At 21.5% G+C, this 22475-nt stretch overlaps 4 protein-coding genes across 13 annotated transcripts; 2 read left to right on the top strand and 2 right to left on the bottom strand.

The window, feature by feature from the left end:
- Positions 1 to 822: 822 nt before the first annotated feature.
- On the bottom strand, positions 823 to 9290 carry LOC724215 (DNA topoisomerase 2). Of its 3 annotated transcripts, none has more exons than XM_026439701.1 (24): positions 9020 to 9290; positions 7744 to 8070; positions 7389 to 7632; positions 6909 to 7295; positions 6611 to 6850; positions 6436 to 6541; positions 6192 to 6344; positions 5927 to 6096; positions 5642 to 5852; positions 4965 to 5553; positions 4029 to 4260; positions 3764 to 3963; positions 3542 to 3677; positions 3165 to 3464; positions 3084 to 3092; positions 2741 to 2971; positions 2499 to 2684; positions 2292 to 2418; positions 2061 to 2210; positions 1905 to 1983; positions 1763 to 1827; positions 1546 to 1659; positions 1316 to 1431; positions 823 to 1115 (listed from the first exon to the last, which is right to left on the bottom strand). In XM_026439701.1, the coding sequence occupies exons 2-24, from the start codon at positions 8043 to 8045 to the stop codon at positions 963 to 965; spliced, it is 4500 nt and encodes a 1499-aa protein (XP_026295486.1). In that variant the 5' UTR covers positions 8046 to 8070; positions 9020 to 9290; the 3' UTR covers positions 823 to 962. The 3 variants fall into 3 exon arrangements, with proteins under 3 accessions (XP_026295486.1, XP_026295484.1, XP_026295485.1); XM_026439699.1 differs by lacking the exon at positions 9020 to 9290 and adding an exon at positions 8835 to 8884; XM_026439700.1 differs by lacking the exons at positions 3084 to 3092; positions 9020 to 9290 and adding an exon at positions 8835 to 8884.
- A 701-nt stretch (positions 9291 to 9991) lies between these two features.
- LOC724167 (putative uncharacterized protein DDB_G0289263) lies at positions 9992 to 12888 on the top strand. Its single transcript, XM_016911435.2, has 5 exons — positions 9992 to 10211; positions 10346 to 10904; positions 11673 to 11978; positions 12349 to 12479; positions 12552 to 12888. The coding sequence occupies exons 1-5, from the start codon at positions 10178 to 10180 to the stop codon at positions 12710 to 12712; spliced, it is 1191 nt and encodes a 396-aa protein (XP_016766924.2). The 5' UTR covers positions 9992 to 10177; the 3' UTR covers positions 12713 to 12888.
- LOC724131 (nucleoside diphosphate kinase 6) lies at positions 12690 to 15193 on the bottom strand. Of its 2 annotated transcripts, none has more exons than XM_026439710.1 (4): positions 15074 to 15193; positions 14471 to 14774; positions 14144 to 14393; positions 12690 to 12853 (listed from the first exon to the last, which is right to left on the bottom strand). In XM_026439710.1, exons 1-3 carry the CDS (start codon positions 15074 to 15076, stop codon positions 14212 to 14214), a joined length of 489 nt encoding a protein of 162 aa, XP_026295495.1. In that variant the 5' UTR covers positions 15077 to 15193; the 3' UTR covers positions 12690 to 12853; positions 14144 to 14211. The 2 variants fall into 2 exon arrangements, with proteins under 2 accessions (XP_026295495.1, XP_026295494.1); XM_026439709.1 differs by having other exon boundaries at positions 14973 to 15161.
- A 1239-nt stretch (positions 15194 to 16432) lies between these two features.
- LOC550745 (NEDD8-activating enzyme E1 regulatory subunit) lies at positions 16433 to 19586 on the top strand. Of its 7 annotated transcripts, none has more exons than XM_026439702.1 (9): positions 16433 to 16571; positions 16968 to 17044; positions 17276 to 17440; positions 17580 to 17762; positions 17848 to 18343; positions 18413 to 18546; positions 18650 to 18852; positions 19059 to 19195; positions 19293 to 19586. In XM_026439702.1, exons 1-9 carry the CDS (start codon positions 16548 to 16550, stop codon positions 19521 to 19523), a joined length of 1650 nt encoding a protein of 549 aa, XP_026295487.1. In that variant the 5' UTR covers positions 16433 to 16547; the 3' UTR covers positions 19524 to 19586. The 7 variants fall into 7 exon arrangements, with proteins under 7 accessions (XP_026295487.1, XP_026295491.1, XP_026295493.1 ...); XM_026439706.1 differs by having other exon boundaries at positions 16453 to 16571; positions 17276 to 17379; XM_026439708.1 differs by having other exon boundaries at positions 16510 to 16571; positions 16968 to 17156; positions 17276 to 17379.
- Positions 19587 to 22475: the final 2889 nt, after the last annotated feature.

The following is a 22475-nucleotide window of genomic DNA, read 5'->3' as shown; positions in this document are numbered from 1 at the left end:
ATTATTGTAAAATTTGATTTCTTTCAAAATAGTCTAATTCATATATTCTAGTACATATATGTACAATATTATATAAAATTACTAATGCCTTGATAAAGATCAAGGCAAAATTTGTTAACTCTTTGCACTCATTTGCATTACAAACATTTCGTTATAAAAAAGTAATCTTTCAAAGCATATTTATATTATAAAGATTAGTAAATTATTTTTTCTTTTTTTTTTAAAACTAATATGTAAAAATTAAAAAAAAAACTATATATATATATTATATAAAATTAAAATTAAAATATACATATATAAATATATAATATATAACTGTTTTATTTCAATATAATTTTAATTTTTTCACAAATGTAGAAGATATGTTATGATTCTGCGTGGAAAGAAAAGTTTCTTAGCTTAGTTCTTTTATATTGAATAATGGATCTTTTAATCCACAGATCTTTAACCCATGAATAATTAAAAAATGATTAATAAAAGAAAATGAAAAATAAAATGAAAAGAAAAAAATGAACAGTATTAGTATTACATTGATTTATTATATTATTATATTATATTATATATTATATTATATTATATTGATTCTAAAAATTATAAAAAGTGTATGAATTTGAATAGATATTCATAATTCTATAAATTTAAAGAATATTAGTTTTAAAAAGTCATTAATTGTTATAATTTAAATGTCGAATAATTAATTTGTTGCATTGCAACATATTTGTTAATTTTTTTATTCAAGTCGCCATTCAGTTTTATATATTAATTTTGAACGAATAAAAATCACTTTTCGAGTGCAAAGAGTTAAAATTATTATTATTATTATTATATCAAATGTGATCACAAAATTTGTTATTATCCAAATTTAGGTCTCATTTAACTTAAGACCGTGTTTTTAGAATTTATATTTCGTGAAACACGTGCCATTTATTTGTTTATATTTTTAAAATATTATACAAAATCGATCAATTGGAATCCTCATCATCGTCTGATTGAACAGCATACGAAACAGGTTTACGAGCACGACCGGCAGTTTTACGAGGTGGTAATGGAGAACTTTCTACTACATTAACAATACTGTCTTCCTCTGACTCGGATTTCTTCTTTCTTTTTTTTACCTATATAGTCAAATAAATCTCGTACAATTAAATTGCAACTGGATTTAAAATATTTAAAAATATTTATAAAAAAATTGATATTATTAATTTATATATATTAAAATGTCTTGCATTTTTTCATCTTATAAAATTTTGTGTTTAATAGCTTTTATTTATTTATATATATTTTCATGCAATATATAAATTTTATTATCACTTACAGGAGTTTGTTTACTTGAGAACATTTCTTCTGAGTCTGAATCGGAAGAAATAACTTTTTTCTTAATCTGTCTTTTCATTCCTTTCCCTCCATTTTCAGTTTTCTTTTTAGCAGGAGCTAAAACAAAAATGAAAGATTATATAACAACATCATAAAATTTTAATATTAATTGATAATATTAAATATAATATTTTCCAATTATAATTATATTAAAAATATTAAACATTTTACCTTTTGTCTGAGGTGAGATTGTTGAAGACGATTCTTCACTAAATGCTACAATAGCTTTTGGTTGTTTTTCCGGAGAGCTACCGATTAAAGAGTCAAAAAGTTCTTCCGAACTAGCTGTTATGGATATAAAAATACAATTAATAGTGATATTTTTTATACAATCAATAATAATACGATTAATATCTTTATATAATTGAAAATGTAAATATTTACTTACGTTTTTTATGTATTTTATAAGTATCATCAGAATCACTATTGACGATTGTAACAGGTTTTGTCTTTCTAAAAATAGATTTAATAAAAATATGTTATTCATATTTATGTAATGTGATATATTTGTAAAAATATATAATACTTACTGCTCGATATCTGAAGAAATACTAACAACGTCATCACTAGAAGAAGATTCTTCACTACTAAAATTGTAATTCTTTTTAGCTGTAATATTAAAAATAAAATTAAAAAATGAAAAATGTTAAAGAAAAATGTATTTAAAACAATTTAATAATTTATACCTGCTGTTCTACGGGATGCACGAGGAGCTGGAGGAGGAGAAATGCTACCAAAATCAATATCGTCATTACTATCCGAATCTTTATCTTTTTTTTTATCATCTTTTTCTTTTTTCACTTTTGATTTAAATGGTAATGTTGTCTGTTTTAGTCCTAATTAAAATAATAAAATAATATATTACTATTTTACTGTAAAAATTTTTTTTATCATATTTAAATTACGTATATACATACTTTTTCTACCAGCAGCTTTTTTTTCTATCTTTTCTGGAGAATTGCCCAATCTATCATCTAAAGATTTGGCATTAGCTTCAATTAATACATCAAACTCATCTTTATCTTCCACTGGTTCTTTCTTTACCTAATTTATTTTACATAAAATATTAAGTTATACTTTTATGAAAAGTAAAGAAGAATTTTAATAATGTTATATCATAATACCCTTTGTTTTTTTATGCCTTCTTTTTTATCTTTAGATACAATATCTGCTTTTTCAATTTTTCTTTTTAATTCGGTATCAATTATAGGTACTATTCGACGAATGTCATCAGAAGTATAATATTTAGATGGTGGTTTCTTAATACACTGTTTTGATTTTTGTTCTTCCTTTCGTTCTTTTTCTTCTAACTATAATAAAAAATATTGTATATACGAAAAAAATTAAAAATTACATTAAAACTTACTCTGTTTAATTCATTCAACAAGTTATCTAAATCTTCTTTCCATAAAGAAATAGGTGTACGAGCTTGTAATCTTTTTAATTCTGCTAATTTATCATCTTTTTGACGTAATAACTCATCTTTTTTTTCTTTTGTTAAAGACCACAATGTCATTCCTAATAGATAATCAAAGTTTTCTTTTGTAATAGCAGTAGATGATACTGTTTCATCATCAACATTCTCAGCTACTTCTTCCTATTATAGAAAATAATATATTAAATATTTAAATTGAGATAAAAAAGATATTTATAATAAATATTGTTCTTGTTTGTGATTTTTTTTTTTTAACTTTTTTTTTAACACTTACTTGAGCTTCCTAATGTAGCATAACAATTAAATTTTAATAAATTTCAAATATGTGTACTTTAAAATAAAATATAGTACTTACTAAAACTTCTTCTCTGTTTTGTGATAATTTCCAAGCCAGAACTGGATCAGATTCATATTCTCGTCTAATTAATTCTGCAATCATATCTTTTCTTTTCTTATTTTCTATTACTATTGTTCCATCGCATTTTTCTACAATAAATCGTGCTTGATTTGAAAGTTTAGACGCTTCTGCTTGTAGGATTCCTTCTAAATATTCTTTTCTTTTGTGATACATTTCTAATCTGACTTTGTAAAAACCTTTTAAAATTTGGAGAACACTATCATATTTTTGAAGACACTGATTCTCATCAAATGCACACTAGAAAAAAATAAATTTACTTATAATATATTATTAAATTTATGTTTTAACTAAATAATATATAAATCATTTCTTACCATAGATGTAACCGTCATTGTTGTTTGTAATTTAAATGCTTTGTGAAGACCATCTCTTTCTAAATCTAATAACTTATCACGATTTAACATTATTATAAAATGAACTGCTGTATCTGTATTATACTCTTTATAATCTCTATAATAATATAAAGGAAAAATATCCTTTAATCGTTTAAAATCTCGAAAAATTCCAATGATACTAATAATAACAATTATATTTACGTAATAGTAGCAGGGGTTTTATCAGTTCCATGCAACATTGGTTCTAATACTGTTTCTTTATATGTTTGAGTCCAAGTGCCGATTGGAAGTTCAGTAATTTCAATTTTATCTGGTCCTATTACTGAAATTTCGCCATTAATAATGTATCTAAAATCTCCACAACTCTCTATGACACCTTTAAAGTTTTTATAATATGGTACCTATAGAAGATATAGAAAAAAAATGTAATAAAATACATATACAATAAATATTAAACAGATATTACCATAGGTTTTGGATCAGCACCATCCATCATTCTATATAAGTTTTCAATTATTTCTCTAGGATTATAATTTGGTATCTTTGTCATCCATCCAGTACCAATACCATCAGCACCATTCACTAATACCATTGGTATAGTCGGTATATAAAAAACAGGTTCGATTTTTTGATTATCATCATATTCATGTTTTAATAAAGCATCGTCATGTTTGTGAAATATATATCTTGCTAATGGACTGTAGATAATAGATAATAAATTATATATTAAAATTCTTTTGTTCTTATATGTATTAAAATTTTTTCTGTATATCTGTTTTATTTAAGTATTAAAATATTTGCAAAAAATTGAATATATGAAAAAAAATATCATAAAATATTATTATAAAAATTAAAGAAAATTCAACAATATTATTTTACATAACAAATTTTCTTTTATTTTAATAAATTATCAAAAAGAATCAAAATCAATAAAATAATAAAAACTATATATTATATATATTTAAGCTAAACCCTAAATTAATTATATTATTAATAAAAATCATTTTTTTATCAATTATTAAAATAATTTTTTTTCTGCAAATCAAATGGAATAACTGATGAATAAATTATACTATAAATACAAAGGAATAATTAAAATTGTGCCCCTAAGACTATCATCTTCAATATTTCATTATTTATAATTGATTAATCAAAAGATTATCGTTAAATCTCGGAAGTTATCAGCATATATAAATATGTAAATTTAACTCTCTGATATTTCATTTACAAAAAAATTATTTATATAATATATTTATACTATCTACATTAATATTTATAATAATATATTAGTTAATACTTTTAGTTCCTCATAAGATATTCCATTTTATTCAGATAAAAAAATAAACATTCTATTATTTCATATACAAATATTCCGTAGATATTTATATATACATATATATACCTAAGCATGGTAAAAATATATCGAGGACTTGCTGCATCTTTTCCTCCTGCAAGTCTTGTACCAAATTGACCAATTGGTTGAAGTAAGTTTATATTATTACTTCCTACGAAATTTTGTGCAAGATTAATAATAGTTGACATAAGAGAAACTTCTCCATGGTGATATGCTGAATGTTCAGCTACAGAACCAGCCAATTGTGCAACTTTTACCTCGCGCTTATCATTACGTTTTAAACATGTGTATAATACTTTTCTTTGTCCAGGTTTAAAACCATCGATCATATTAGGTATGGATCGAACATTGTCATAATTGCTATATAAAACTAATTCTACATTAATGAAGTCGGAGAAAGATACAGTACGTGTATCCTTTTCATATAAATAACGTTCTCCAAGACCAATTTCTTTTCTTCTCTTTGTTTCATCCATATGGTTCATTAACCAATCCTTTCGTTGATCAACACATTTTTTACTAAAAGCCATGATAATATTCTGATCATCTTGATCTCCATCATATCTAAATCGAATTCTATGTCTAGTCATATTTTCAAAATATTCTTTTGCTTCTTTGGCAGTGGAAGTACCCAAACCTATAAGGAAAATATTTTTATATAAATTATCAAATACGATAATAAATAATAAATAAAATTAAATAAAAATTAAAATTTATAAATGCACCTTTGTAATATTTGATTTTATAAGTATGAAAATTTTCTGTTTCTGACTTCCATTTATTGAATTCTGGCATTGAAAAGAAACTTAATACTTGATTTCCTTTTGTAGCTTTAACAATAGGCGTGATGAATTCCTCTACAAAATTTAATTTCAATAATGATGGCCAATTGTGATGAATAAAATTGATCAACAAGCCTTTAATATGAGAACCATCCTACAGAAATAGATATGATATAATTATTTTTTGATATAATTAAAATATAAATAAAATTTCATTAAAAATTTAACCTGATCTTGATCAGTCATTATCATCATTTTTCCATAACGTAATGTTTTCAGATCTTCTCGAGTTTCGTATTTCTTCTTATATTGAAGACCAAGAATTTTTATTAAATTATTAATTTCTGCATTTTCTAAGATTTGTTTATGTGTTGCCTCTCTTACATTTAAAATTTTACCTAAAATTAAAAATATTTTAAAAAAATATGAACAGTTTAAGTAATTTATGAATAATTATTTATATTATTTTTATAACTTATATTATATTATTTACCTCTTAAAGGAAATATACCATATTTATCTCTACCTATTGCCGCAAGCCCAGATACAGCCATAGTTTTAGCTGAATCTCCTTCTGTTAATATAAGTGTACATTCTAATGATTTATTAGTTCCAGCATCATTAGCATCCTCCAATTTTGGTATACCTACAATATGAGGAATATTTGAATATTTATATATGAATCTTAAATAATTTAATTTACTTGTATATATTTTAATTCATCATGTATAATTTACCTTGCAACTTTCTTTGTTTTGATTTGGGTCCCAACTTTTGTAATTGACTATCAGCTTTAAATTTTGCCCATGTTAAAACTGCTTCTACAATTCCAATTTTCGTTACCTATATATAAATTAAAATTTATTATACATATAGAAAAATATATCACAAAATTATAATTTCAATATTTACAGATGTAATAAATTTTTCACTAAGTGTGCATTTTGATCCAAAACTTTTAGGCTGCAATGTCATATTCTCCTTAGTTTGTGAATCAAATGTGGGATTATTAATAAGACAATTAATAAAAATCCATAAATGATTTTTTATTTGAAATGGTTTAATCGTTACTCCAGCTTTATTTTTCTTTTTCAATGTTTCTGTCAATTGTTTTACTATTAATTCTGTAACATGGTCCACGTGACGTCCACCCTATTTACAAATTTTTTTTTTATAATATTTATTTTTTATTTTATTATATATGTATTACCTTTGTTGTTGCAATACTGTTTACAAAAGACATCTGTTGGAAACCCTTATCAGATAAAGCAATAGCTACTTCCCAACGGGGTCCACAATTTTCATATACAATTTTTAAAGGATTGCCAACATCATCTTCTCTACCCTTAATGTAAAAATCAACGTAATCCTTAAAATTTTTGACAGGAATCTTTGTACCATTCAAAAAAACTTTAACACCTCTTGTAGAAGCTGCTATATCGTAAGCTCTTCTAGACATAAGAGCAATTATATCATCGTCTAAAGATTGCATTTTAAATTTTGATAAATCTGGTGAAAATATAACTTTTGTAAAATCTTCGCCAGAAAAATCTTTAATTCTAGGTTCACTTGCACTTCCCATGTTATTACTCCATGTCTATAGATATAATCAAATTACACACATACATTATTATAAGAAATATAAAAGACACAAATATCTGCTTTAAATATATTTTTATGAAACTATTACTTGTTTTAAACATTTTTTGTATTCCTTAGATGCAGTTTCCACGGTAAAACGATGACTGAAAATATTACATAATTTGGCACCATAGCCATTTCTGCCACCTGTTACTTTTTCTTCTTCATCATCATAATTAGATGATGTTAACAAATGACCAAATATCATTGTAGGAACATACATATTTTCTTCTTTATGAATTACCACTGGAATGCCTTTACCATTGTTCCATACAGATATAATATTGTTTTCTCTATATACATAAATTAAAATTATTACTTATTAATTATATAATCACTATTATACATTATATTTAATATTTTATATATTATGATTAAATAACATAAGTAATATAAACTCTTACGCATTAATTTCAATTTTAATTGTATCCATTTTAGGATCTCTTTGTTTATTATCTGCTGCATTTACTAAAATTTCATCAAATATTTTATATAATCCAGGAACATATTTTATTTCTTTTTGTGTCATCGATTCTTTTTCTTTGTCATAAACCCACATAATTTCTGTTACTGGTTCAACAGAACCAATATAAGTATCAGGACGCAATAAAATATGTTCTAATTGAGATTTTTTCTGATATATGCCTTCAATAGTTTTTTTCTTTGCTGAATTATCATTACTTCCATTTTCTATCGCTGTACTCATTCTGATGTGATATTTTTTTGTATAACTATAAAATATGAAAATATTAATTTATATATCAAATACATAAATATATATGTATGAATAAATAATAAATAATATTTATATATCAATATTAAAAAAAATAACATATGAATCATAAAATTAATTATTAAAATTATTCATATATTTATTCATATTAATTATTTTAATAACATAGAATTTTTAACATAGAATATTTTTCGAAATGATTGTTATTTATCATATATTATGATATATTATTCATTTTTCACATTGTATAATTGAAATTTAATTTTTCTTTTTTATTAAAATTACATATAATATTATTATATTTTTTTATAAAAATATATATAAATTATTTATTATATTATAATATTCTCAATTTATGGAAAAAATAATTTCACATGTAACATTCTTTATTTGTAAACATTAAAATTATCATATAACCATATTGCACAATATCAGTACAGCATTATTTGTATTATTGATATTTAATAAAATAAATTTCATTAATATAATTATAAAATGGTAATAAAATTAAAAATGTAATATAAAATAATTGAAATAAAATTTTATTTAATTTAATTTTACTTCAAATTTTTATAATTTATATATTCAAAACATGGAATACGATTGTATTGAAATTAAGTAAACACAAAATTACGTAAATATAAAAGTAAAAATAAACAACCATAAAAAATATAAATATACCCAAGACATTATATGTAAATTTATAAAAAAATTAAAATTAAAATTAAAATTAAAATTGGTATTTAATTAAAAGTTTCATACCCGAAATAAATTTTACTAATATGGCGGGAAAACATTTTCTGTGTAATTGGCTACCACAATAAAAGACGTTAATTTGACGTATGATTTCTTTTTTTGAAAATAATATATAAAATTTAAAAAATTTTTTAAAAGTAAAAAATATTTTTTGAATTGTTGTTAAATTAAAAATTATTTTTATAATTTACCTGTAATAAAATTCTACTAAAAATACAAAGTTGTATCGGCAACAGAAATTTATACAAGTATAAAATCTCTATCTTTTGAGATTAAAACTATAAACTAATACCACAGTCAATAAATGACTAAACTTAATCAATTCTTGAATAGAATATCTTTTATGTTATTTTTTTTTTTTTGTTCACCAAGCAATTGAGTGATCGATCTTGCACAAAAAATATTATTTTTACCCTACGCTTTGTCTGAAGCTTGTACGGTAAATTGATGTCTATACGGTAAACTATCCATTTCCAAACGGCTAAAGTCACTTTCACGCTACAGACGTCGTTCCAAAAGACAATCAAAACTTAACGCAAAGCATTTTTATTATTATTTATAATTGATTAAATAATTAAAATTTGCAAAGTTATAATTTGTAAATTTCATGAAATATAAAATATTGTATTTATTTATTTGTTTAAACATAGAATAAATAACTGTAATAATGAAAGATATATATGTATGTATACATATATATTATATATATTAATATTATTATATTATATTATATATATATATATATATATATACACATTAAAAAAACACGTTTAAATAAGTTATAAATATAATAATAAAAAAATGTTATTATTATATTTATACTTTAAAATATATATTTTTTAATAAAAGGAATTAATTTTTTCATTTTTTATTATTTATTTATTATTGTTAAACATTTTTTAAAATAAATTTTATAAATTTAAATAAAGATATAAGATAAATTAATACTTTTATCATTTCAGTTTTCTAAATACAATTGTATTTGCTGTTTATTATTTCAATATATTTATAGAAACATTGCGTACAAGATGTAAATTAATCCTAATACTGATATTTTGACAGCCAATAATTTCTTTATTTTTTCATTATCGTTAATTTGATGCGTAGAATGAGTTGAATATACGTATGTATACATATAAATATATTCATACTATATATATAAATATATATGTATTTCGATTCATAAACAACATTGTTTATTTAGTTACGCTCAATGAAATAATTGAAATTATGCATTAAAAATTATTCAGTTAAAAATATTACAGTTGTAATATTATATTATTTATTTTATGGATGAATGAAAAGAAGAAAAAAGCTCACCTCTAGATAGTATTAAATAATACTTTGAGATGACAACGTTAAAAGGAATTTTTCCTGATTCAAGTATGTCATTTATCATGTGTTTATTATTAAAAGACGCTTATTATTAAAAAACAATAGTTTCTCATTTATAATTATTATTTTTATTTGAAATTGTCTAGTAATTAATATTATATTTCATATTGTATTTCATATAGAATCGATAAAAGGAAAAAATTTCATACATGAAAATGTAAAAAATCTTCGCCGTATAGAACATTTACATATTAATAAAAGAATAGAAGAAAAATCACAATCTAACAAAAAAAAAATTATTGGTAACAATAACGCCAATAACAGCAACAGTAACAATAATAATAATGATAATGTTTTATCAAAAATTAATTCAAATTTTCGTATAAAAAAACATGATGACACTAGTGTGAATTCAAATAGTGTAAATAATAAAGTAGAATCTCAAGAACTATGCAAGAAACTCAGTACTTCAGCTTTAAATAAAAATAATATTTCTACAAAAAAGGCAATATATTCATCAAATAAAAATTTAATAAATAAGGAAAAAAAGAAAGAACATAAGGGATTGCATAAAACTATACAAAAATTACATGAGAAAATTTCATCGGATCCTAATTTTTCATGTAAATCAATTGGAGATATTGATAATAATATGAAAGTTCAAGTTGAAGTTAAAAGTCAAGCTATTCAAACTTTGAATATGAAGGAAATTGAGGATTTATATTCAGAGGGAGTAATTAAGTATGTATAATTGGATTATAAAAACAATTTTTAAAATATTATTCTAAAAACAATATTATTTTTTCTATTATTTAATCTATCTTTTCATTTTTGTATAAAGATTATAATAATATAATGTATAATAATCTATGATAAAATATAATAATATAATATAATTAATATTATTATAATATAAAACATATAAAATATTTCTTATTTTTCCAATCAAAAATATAAAATAAAAAAAATAATATAAAAAAATCTAAAAAAATATAAAATTTCCAATTTTAAAAATAAAATTTACAAATGAAAAAAAAGATGTTATATTTAATTGTAAAATTATAATGAAATATAATATAAATATATATATTTTATACAACTTATAATGTACAAAAAATTATGTTTAAAGAATCAATATAATTAAAAATTAATAATTTAAATGTTGATATTGAATAAAAAAAATATAGAATACAATATAAATTTCATATTATATTGATATTAAATTTATATTGATGATTTAAATATTTTAAATAAATAAAATAAATTATTTTATATTTTATAAATTATATTATATAAGTATCATATAAATAAAGTAAATATAATTAAACATTGATATTAATCTAATCGTACAAGATCCACTAGTAAATATCTATTTTATTATAATATATTAAATATTTGCTTATAACTTTGTAATCAAAAAATAATATTATTCTAGATTATATTCCTGTAGTTTGTTTCAAAATATTTTGTATTTAATTATTTGTTATATAATAATAATTTGTTCCATAGGTATCCTTCAAAAAAATATTTAAATTATAATGAAGCATCAACTAATAATAATGCAAATGAACAAATTGATGTATCTTCAAGGAGTATAAAAAATTCACCTTTAGATCAAGGAGATGTTCAAGTTCTTGAAAAAAATGTACATAATAAAAATGGTATAAAAAATTCAAAATTTGTATCACCTAAAGAAGAGATAGATTTTATTAAATTAAACAAAGAACATACTTCTATAACTAATAAAATAACGCAAATGAATAACAATACCAATAATATTCTTCCTAATAATTATCGTATGGGTGTAATTCCAAAGTATGTGATATAATGATATATATTATATTATAATTGTAAATGATTATTTTAGTAATTACTTTAATATTTATAATAATTAAATCAAAATAATTAATCAATTTGAATAAAAAAATAAAACAAATTAATAATAATAAATAAATATATGTTTGTAAGAATCATTATTATTATATATATATATATATTTATTTATTTATTTTTTATATATTATATATGCTTCAATATATTATAATAATAACATTGCAAGTATTAAAATAATAATTAAAATAATCATTCATAATGTATAAATAGTACTTCTAATAATTTTATTTTCTATGTTTCAAAAGCAATGATAAAAAGATTATTTTATTGAAAAACAATTTTTTCTTATTAGGTATATTAAAAATAGAAAAGAAATTCAGGTACAGAAAGCTAAAATAGAAGAATTAGATCCTAATTGTCCAAATGGACATATTCCATTGCCTGATTGTGAACGTAAAGAAACATTACAAATGTTAAAAAAAAGTATGTGATTTAAAATTTGTCTTTTTAATACAAAATTATTTAAAATCATACAAACTAACACTATTATTACAGATTATCAAGATTATGTAACCGAGTTAAATATGATGCCTATAAAAGTAGATACACTTAGGGCGCAGCGACGAAAAATAGAAATAGAAAAGCAATTGAATAAATTAGAAGAAGGAATAAAAGTTTTCTCAAGACCAAAAGTTTATGTAAAAATGAATGCTTAAATTATTATTTTCTTAAATAAGGTTACAGAGGGTGTAACATAATCTATAAGAAACAACAAAAAAGCTCCACAAGTGTTTTTCTCATTTTTCAATGGAGCTTTACCATTTCGTCAAATTGAGTATATATTTATCTGAAAGTCTCTGAAAGTCAAAAAGTAAAAGAACATTTGAGAACATTAGGATTTTAATATTATTTACATAATACAAACATATATTATCCTTTTTATACATTCCTACTTAATTCTATTACTTAATATGTTTTTGGGTTCTTTTTTCGAATGTAATTATTTTTTCATACTCTTTTAATTCAATTTTTTTCTTTTCATACATTTTCTAATGCATTAATTGTTTATATTTCACCATTTTTAATTTATTTAAATAGATCATCAAATATTGAAAAAAAATAAAGCACATATTTTTGATTTATCAGAGAAAGTTTCCAGAAAAAGTTTAATAAAAATCGATTATTCTATATGACAAATATATGACAAGATTTTAAAAACTATAATTTGATGCAATATCAAGTAATGCTTTCTTTCTTTCTTTTTTTTTTAATTAAAAAAAATAAAGAAAAAACTTTTACTTTTTGAATTTATTATATAATTTCAATTTATTAACAATTATAATTGAAGGGTATCTTATATTGTTAAATATAAATACAATCATAGAATAATGATGTTAACAAAATGGTAGAGTTGCTGATAGATAACAATGATTTTCTTTTTTTTTTTTGAATTATGTTTTTAATTTTGACACATATATACATGTGTGTGTACGCTCGCGTGCATGTGTACACATGTGTATGTGCGTGCGCGCGCGCGCGCACGTCATATATATAAATATAGTTATATTTTTTTTCTTTTTAAGTTTTATTTAACATGTGATTTAAAAATTTTATATATAAAATATTTTATTTATAAAATTAAGTTTTATCTAAAAGTAAAAAGGATTATAAGAAAATTCGCCGCGGTTATATTTGAAAACGACAAAATAAGTTTATATAAATGTGGATCTGATTTAATCATTTCCCAATTGAAATGCTCACATATGTAATAATATATATATATATATATATCTAAAAAAAATTGAAGAAATTAAATATATATATATGTGTGTGTGTGTGCATTTATAAAAAAAAAAAAAAAGATATTCGTTTCATTTGATTATTTATAATTTAGTTCATTGATGAAATAAGATTAATCTTAATAAGAATACCATTTGAATCTTAAGTATAGAAGTGAAAAATGAGATTATATATAAAATATAAATAGCATTTATATAAACTTATTTCACTGTTTTTCAATTGAAATGCTGAATTTGCTTTTGAATTCTTTGTCAGATATTGAACTGCATCATTTATATTAAGATATATGTTTGTATATATGTATATACATCTATTTATATTTAATTATATTGTATAATATAACATACACAATTTTTTTGTCTATATTTTTAAATATCTATTAAATTATAAAAATCAGGTACTCTATTTGCAATATTCACTTTATAATTTGTCCTTTATTACTGTTCATAAATTTTTGATCAATAGTATGTAAAAATGCTATTGGGTCAAAGTGAACTTGACCTAAATTGTAATATTTTTCCTCATATTGATACCATTTTTGTAAATCAAAGTTTTTAAAGAATATTCCTATTTCTCTCTCAGCAGATTTCACCGAATCTAAAAGAACAATTTTTATTTATATATGATATATAGTTAATAATAAGCAAAATTTTTGTAAAATGAATGAATTATACCAGAACCATGTGTGGCATTTCTTGTATCTGATAAACCAAACATTCCTCGAATTGTATTAGGGGCAATATATTGTGCCTCGTATACTTTTGTAGGACCCATTAAATTTCTCCATTTAGCAATAGCATTATGATCTGCTAAAATATGAATATCTGATGGACCACTACACATAAATGTTAAAAGACGATTGTAAAAAAATTTTTCTTTATGTTCTTCATAAAATAATTCCGCCTCTTTCTGTGTAATTATTGTCCTGCGTGATCTGACAATTTTTAAATTATTGTCAATTATTAAATCTCGAATTTTCTGAAAATTACAATATTACTTAAATATTACCGTATTTTTATTCAAAGGAAAGAAAACCAACAGTTCTGTCAACCCCATTTTTTTTTTTTGCTGCCATTTAAAATTATTATGTAAGTAATTTAAGTACTACTTATGTAAGTATGTAGTACTTATTTATATCGCATAAAATTGCGTAAAATTTAGGTTATATCCTCTTACCTGAAGCACAAAAGGAGATTTAACAATATGTGGTTTAATTATTGCCAAAGTTAACTGAAGATATTTTTGTGATTGCATTTTAACATATTTTAATTACCTACCATTTTTGTAAAAATTGAAAATTCTTATAGTACAGTGAAAATAACTTTAAACTTTTTGTTTAAAAACATCGTGTAAGGTTGGTTTGCCATATAAGAAACGAAGTTCAAAATTTCAAATAGAAAATTGTTTATGCTTGTCATATGAATTGATTGTACAAAAGACAGATTGTACATACATATGTATGATATGATGTAATATATAATGATACAATTTACAATCGAAATTTTAAAAATAATATTATAATAATATAAAAAAATATAGTTTTATTAAGATTTTTAAATTTATTATATTAAATTACTATATTAAATTATTATAATATATATATTTATAACATTATATTTTATAACATATAATTGTACATTATAATATATAAGTTATTTTAAGTCATTATAATATATAAGTTATAATATTATCTTAAGATTTTAATATTAATCATTAAAAAGTAAAAAAAATTTTTAATCATTAGAAGATAAATTTAATTAGATATCGTTTTTTTGAGCATATAAATACTTTTTTTATATAGTAAAGATAATATAGACAGGAATAGCAAATAAAAGGATAGAGATTGATATAAAAATTCAAAAATCACTGCCCTCTCTGGAATGCCATAGATCAAATGTACAATGTACAGAAGGTAAAATAATATAAAAAGAATATAAGATAAGAATTGATTATCAGTGCCATCTTTTCAAAAGAAAAAATAGTTTCAAACATTGTTTCAAAAGTAAAATAGAATAAGAATTGCAGTCATCTTTCGAATAATTTTCAAGTGATGTTTTTGGTATTTAAGAGATGACGTTACGATCATCAACTCTTTTTCTATTTTAATTAGCGGTGGAATTTAAATTTTAAATTTTAAACAAATGAAAATTTGATTTGGCAACAAAAGAAGTAGAAAAGAATATTGAGGCATTTTCATAAAAAAACGTTATCAAAGATTCCTTCGAATCCATTTTTTCGCAATGTTTGTAATTTTATTAAATATTCCTAAATCATATACATTATAATTTTATATTTCTATTGAATCAAAACTTAGAATATTTAATAAAATTTCAAGCAAGATAGTATTGAATTCTAAAATTTTAAATATTCTAAAATTTTTGATTTTTTAATCTTTAATTTATAACCAAAACGATACACTTCGTAGGATTGAAGGAAGAAACTTAATTCGAAAAATAAACGGATATATATATATATATATTTATTAGAAAGTACACAGATAGAAGTTTATTTCTATTTAGTACATATTTGTTTACAAATGATTACAAATGAAGTAGGAAAAAATATCCGCCAAAAAAAGTGTATATATATATATATATATATATATATATATATATATATATATATATATATGTATATATATATATGTTGATAAAATAGGGTCGGTGAGGAGATAGATAAGAAAAAGATCGCTTCCATAGAAGATCAATTACATACTTATTTACATTGTTAAAATTATATAACGGTGAATGAATGAATTTAATTAATAGTTCGATGGTAAAAAGATCCGAATTATATATTGATTTTTATTCTTTTAGACTTTTAAATTTTACAAGTTGAAAATTAAGGCATAGGTTATAAGAAATTATTTGAGACATTTTACATATCTATTGATTTTCTTTCATTTTTAATTAATATTAAAAATCTTATTTTTTCTTTTTATTTTTATTAATTTTTAATTTTATTATATAATTTTAGATACTATTTAGTTTTGATCGATAAAAATATTTTAATTTATTTTATATTACAAAAATGATTCATTTGTGTTGATTCGTGCAAGTTTATAAGTATAAGAGTAAGCGTTGTTGTGAATAAAATTTTGATTGAAAGTAATATTTTACATTGTCCAAAGTAAAATATTATATATATATATCATTATTTTATTCTTATTAGTCTATCCTTATGGCATCACCAGCACCAAAATCGCCAGAGCAATCTGAAAGAAATAGAAAATATGATAGACAATTGAGGTATGTGGATATAATGTCTAACCTATCTCGGAATGATAAATTTAATCGAAACTAATTAAATAGGTTGGAATTTTAAGTTGTTTTATATCAGAGTTAAATTTATACGAAATAAGTAAGAAAATTTTCTTTTTTTAAATTCTGTATAATTTAATGAAATTATATAATATGATATAATAAGGAAATATAATGTAATATAATAAAGAAAATAATATATATAATGTTAAAATATAGGTTATGGGGTGATCATGGTCAAGCTGCATTAGAAGGAGCACACATTTGTGTAATAAATGCTACAGGCCTTGGTACAGAAATTTTAAAATCTCTAGTTTTACCAGGTATTGGAGCGTTTACAATTGTAGATGGCAAGAAAATTACTAATGAAGATATCGGTGCAAAGTATATATATATATGTATATATATATAAAATATTATAACAATTATTATTAATTACATTGATTTTGGTTTATATACATAACATATATTGAAAATATTCTTATTTCATTTATCATTATGTTTTAATAATATATCTTAATAGTTTTTTTCTAGAAGCAGACAGTGTAGGAAAATCAAGGGCACAAGTAGCAACACAAATGCTTTTAGAGTTAAATTCAGATGTTAGAGGTGATTATATAGACGAGGAACCTGAACAAATTTTATGTAATAGTCCAGATTTTTTTAACAATTTTACCGTTGTCGTAGCCACTTCTTTATCAGAGAAGTAAGAATCATTGTAGCCAATAATAATGTAGCAAAAATTTTTGATATTATTCTAAATCGTACATTTCAAAAGAAAAAATTTTCAGATCTTTAATTCTTCTATCACAAAGACTTTGGGAATTAAATATACCTTTAATAGTATGTAGAAGTATAGGATTTATCGCATATATGAGAATTCAAGTGAAAGAACATACGGTTATAGAAACACATCCAGATAATGAAATTCCAGATTTACGTTTGGACAAGCCATTTGAGATATTAAAAAAACATTTTGATTCCATAAATTTAGATGAACTTAGTTTTAAAGATCATTCTCATATACCGTACTTAGTTATACTATATAAATTTCTAGAAAAATGGACTTTACATAAAAAGGATTTACCTAAAACTTATAAAGAAAAACATCAATTAAAAGAAATGATAAAAGAGGCAATGAGAAGAGATGAGAATGATACTGCAAATAGCGAAGAAAATTTTGAAGAAGCTATTAAAGCTGTTAATACATGTGTGGGACATACCGAGATTCCAGATAATGTGATGAATATTCTTAATGATGATCAATGTATTAATCTAACAGCTAAGGTACAAGAAAGAAAATGTTGATTAAATTAATCGATAATATAACTTTAAACTGATTTAACATATTTCCAGAGCAGTTCATTTTGGATTATAGCAAAAGCAGTAAGGGATTTTGTTGAAAATGAAGGAGCCGGATTATTACCGTTAAAAGGTACTTTACCAGATATGACTGCAGATACAGAGAAATATATAACGCTTCAGCAAATGTGAGATTTTTTTTTGTTACAAAAAGTTTATTAAAAAGATATCTTTTTTTTTTAAATTGTAAATATATATCATATATTTTACACATATTTATATCCATTTTAGTTATTACAAACAAGCGATAGCTGATGCAGAATCAGTATGGCGACGTACATTGCAATTATTACGACAATTAGGAAAATCGTCTGATTCTATTTCCGAAAAAGATGTTAAACTATTTTGCAGGCATGCTTCGAATATACACGTGGAAAAAGGAACGTGTATCGCGGATGAATATGATTCTAAAACTTTTGATACAAACGATATAGGTAAAATATCTACGGATGAAATATTATTAAATTGCTATCGAAAGTTTTTTTTCGTGCTATAAAGTATAAAAAAAATTATATAAAAAAATTATATTAGAAAAAAAGATAGATTGATAAATAAAACAGTATCAACAGAAGAATATATACAGAATATTATACATCATAAGAATATAATATTATATGTATATATGTATTATTTTTTCCAGTGCAAAGTTTAGAAAATCCAGAAAGTATGATGATTTATTATGTTGTTCTTAGAGGGGTTGAAAAATTTCAAGCAGAATATAACTCGTATCCTGGAGAGTTTGATGATCAAGTAGAACCTGACATTGTTAAGCTTAAAGTATGTTTTTTTATAAAATAATGATATGAGAAGAGAGGATTTAGCGAATATAAAAATTATCGTATAATTAATATAATTAATTAACTCTTACTCTTAGGCATGTATAACAAAATTATTAAATGAATGGGGATGTGGACCATTGGTAAAAGATGATTATGTCCATGAATTTTGTCGATTTGGTGGAGCAGAATTGCATTCGGTATCAGCATTTTTAGGTGGCCTTACAGCTCAAGAAGTTATAAAATTTGTCACAAATCAATATAAACCAGTTCATAATACCTTTATATATGATGCGGTAACGTCGAGTTCTGGAATATTCTTCTTTTAATATTAAATAGTAAATTAAAATTACATTGCTGTATAAAATAAAAATATATAATTTTATAGTTTACACATTAACACTTTTTTTTTTAACATATCTTCATGACAAATATTCATTTTATCATGCAATTGTTAGAAAAATTTATTAAAATATATTAAAACTCAAGTTGAACGAGTATAATATCAACACTTTAATAATATAGTAATTATTTGATACACAAATTATTTCAATTATTTCATCTTATTTATAATAAGCTACTGTATCGTTAACCATTATTTATAACAAACTTAATACTTTTAATTAATAGTAAATAATATGCCTAAAACATAAAAGCAAATTAATTAATATATCATGTTTTATAACCAATATTGTACTTAAATATTTTACATGTATATTAGTCTCAATACAATTTGATAAAATGATAAATTGTGCTTTGATTTTTAATCCTTTATTTTGTACAATATTAGTATTTTATACTATATTGTGTTACACATACCTCACGTATCCTCACACACACACATGCACGCACGCATGCACATATATTATAATCTATAATATAATATTATAAATTATTTGTATATTGAGTTATAACTGATTAATTATTAAATCTATATAATTAATAATACTATAATATAAAAATCTAATATTCTACTTTTGCACGAACCACTTTAGTATCCAATATAATATCTGTAATTATTGGTTATTTTATTATTTTTAATGTATCTTTTGTTATTTAAATTTTTTTTCGAAGATCTTGGTACAAAAGTAGTTAGGCAAAAGTTTAAAAAAAAAAAAAATCATTTTAATAATAATATAATATAAATATAATAATAATATAATATAAATTTTATATTTTTATAGTATATATATATATATTTAGCACCAATAAATATATATAAATATAAACTAGAATTTATTAATGATACAAAATATTGATTCAGAAATAATTAAAAAAAATAATACAATTTTTAACATAATTTAGAAGAAAAATAGATAAAAGAGCTTAAAGATATTTAAAATTCAAACATGTTAAGAATTATAAAAAATTACAAAGTTATCATGAAATAGATGATAAAATTATTAAAAGAAGAAAAATACAACATTGATATCAATAGAAAAAACTATCATTTCATTTGTTATCTTTATTATTTATTAAAATTTGAGCCGTATAGTTCTTTTAGCATTTTCAATCCTTGTTTTAGACAAAAATAAAATAAAATAGGATAGATAGAAACAGCAAGATGAATAGAGGTAAAAGTATTTTTCATTTCATCGTTGATTGAAAATTATTATTTGATAAATATGTCATCTATTTTAATATTTCTGAACATCTGAAATATTAAATGAGAAAATTTATATGATTTCAATATGAAATTGTATTTTTTATATTGAAACGAAAAAGATTTATCGTGAAGAAACAAAAGGAGAGAATATCTTTTTTTTTCTTCTTTTTTTTTTCTTTTTAATTAACACAACAAGTAGCTGAAATATTAATCGCAAATGGAAAATTATTTATCGATTAATAAATAAATATTAATATTTGATATTTGTGAGAATGAATGTTAATAAGGAGTTTTACACATAAAATAAAAATAACAAAATTTTGTATTTGGGATTGATGTATGAAAAACTTTGTTTTTTTTTTAAAAATTATATGTTCTCAAATAATTATTAACTATTATAAATTAAAAAGGATTATTCGAAATGAAATTACATAAATATTATGTATAAAAATTGAAAATATTGCAAAATTATTTTATAAACTATACGACTCTATTACGATTATTATTGACATACGTATACGTACATATTTGTAAGATTTTGATAAGTGCAGAAAGTTTTCAAAGGCATGTTATTGTTATTGTTAAGACCAACTTTAGTATATAGTAATAGAGAAATATATATATATATATATATATATATATATATATATATATATATATATATGAAATACTACTAAATTTTTTGTGATATTTTTCTGGTACAAGAAATATTGATAATTTGTTATACTGTTAATATTTCTAGAGATATAATAATCTAATAAATTTATTAAGAATATTAAAATCTTAGGCAAAAATCATAATATAGTATACATATATAAATTTTAATATACAACAAATGTTGACATTTATTAAAACGATTTAGAAAGAAAAATATTGTATGTTTTCATGCTACATGCTATTATAATTATTATATCGTTTTGACATAAAATTTATGGCATTAAATCATAAATATTATCATCGTAGAAGATAATAAAATCATTCGGATAGTCTCGATAGTCAAATTTTATATATTATATATCTTTAAGAAGAAATTATACAGTTTAGGAAGAAATATATCACGATAAACACGAGCACACAGTGAGTTAAATAGTATTTCAATTTTACTTGCAATTTTAGTTGCAATTATCATTCCATTATAGAAATTCATAAAAACATTGTCCTTTTTTTAATGATAACAATGTACAACATTTTATCATTTAAAACTAAAAAAAATAGTATGAAACATTTGTGTATGTAATTTTTCAATTAATTTAGGTTGTAATAAATCAATATCGGATATAGTAGATATAGTAAAATTTTTAGCAATTCAATTCAAATTCAAGAAAATTTACCACACAGATAAATCGTAAAATACAATTTTTCTTTAATTCTATTAAAGAAACCCTTAACGGATATAATTTTTTTTTTACACTATTTCTATTGTTATTTTTATTTTCTTCCTTTTAACATAATTTGTATAAAGTTTATACTTTACTTCGTATTTAATATTCAATATAAAAAATGAAAAAATATATAATAGCATTTTTGTAAGAATTACTAAATTTTTAGAATTTATATCTTTAATTTCTTATTTTTCACGTCTCATTTTTGCTTTATGCATATCATATTTGTTTTATCTTCCTTTCCTTTTTTCTTTTTTTTTTTTTTTATTTTACTTTTTCATTTTCTTATTAAA

Source organism: Apis mellifera, linkage group LG3, assembly GCF_003254395.2.
Source record: "Apis mellifera strain DH4 linkage group LG3, Amel_HAv3.1, whole genome shotgun sequence".
Taxonomy (NCBI): Eukaryota; Metazoa; Arthropoda; class Insecta; order Hymenoptera; family Apidae; genus Apis; species Apis mellifera.
Note: the sequence above shows the minus strand (reverse complement) of the source record. Positions and strands in the feature narration are given on the sequence as shown.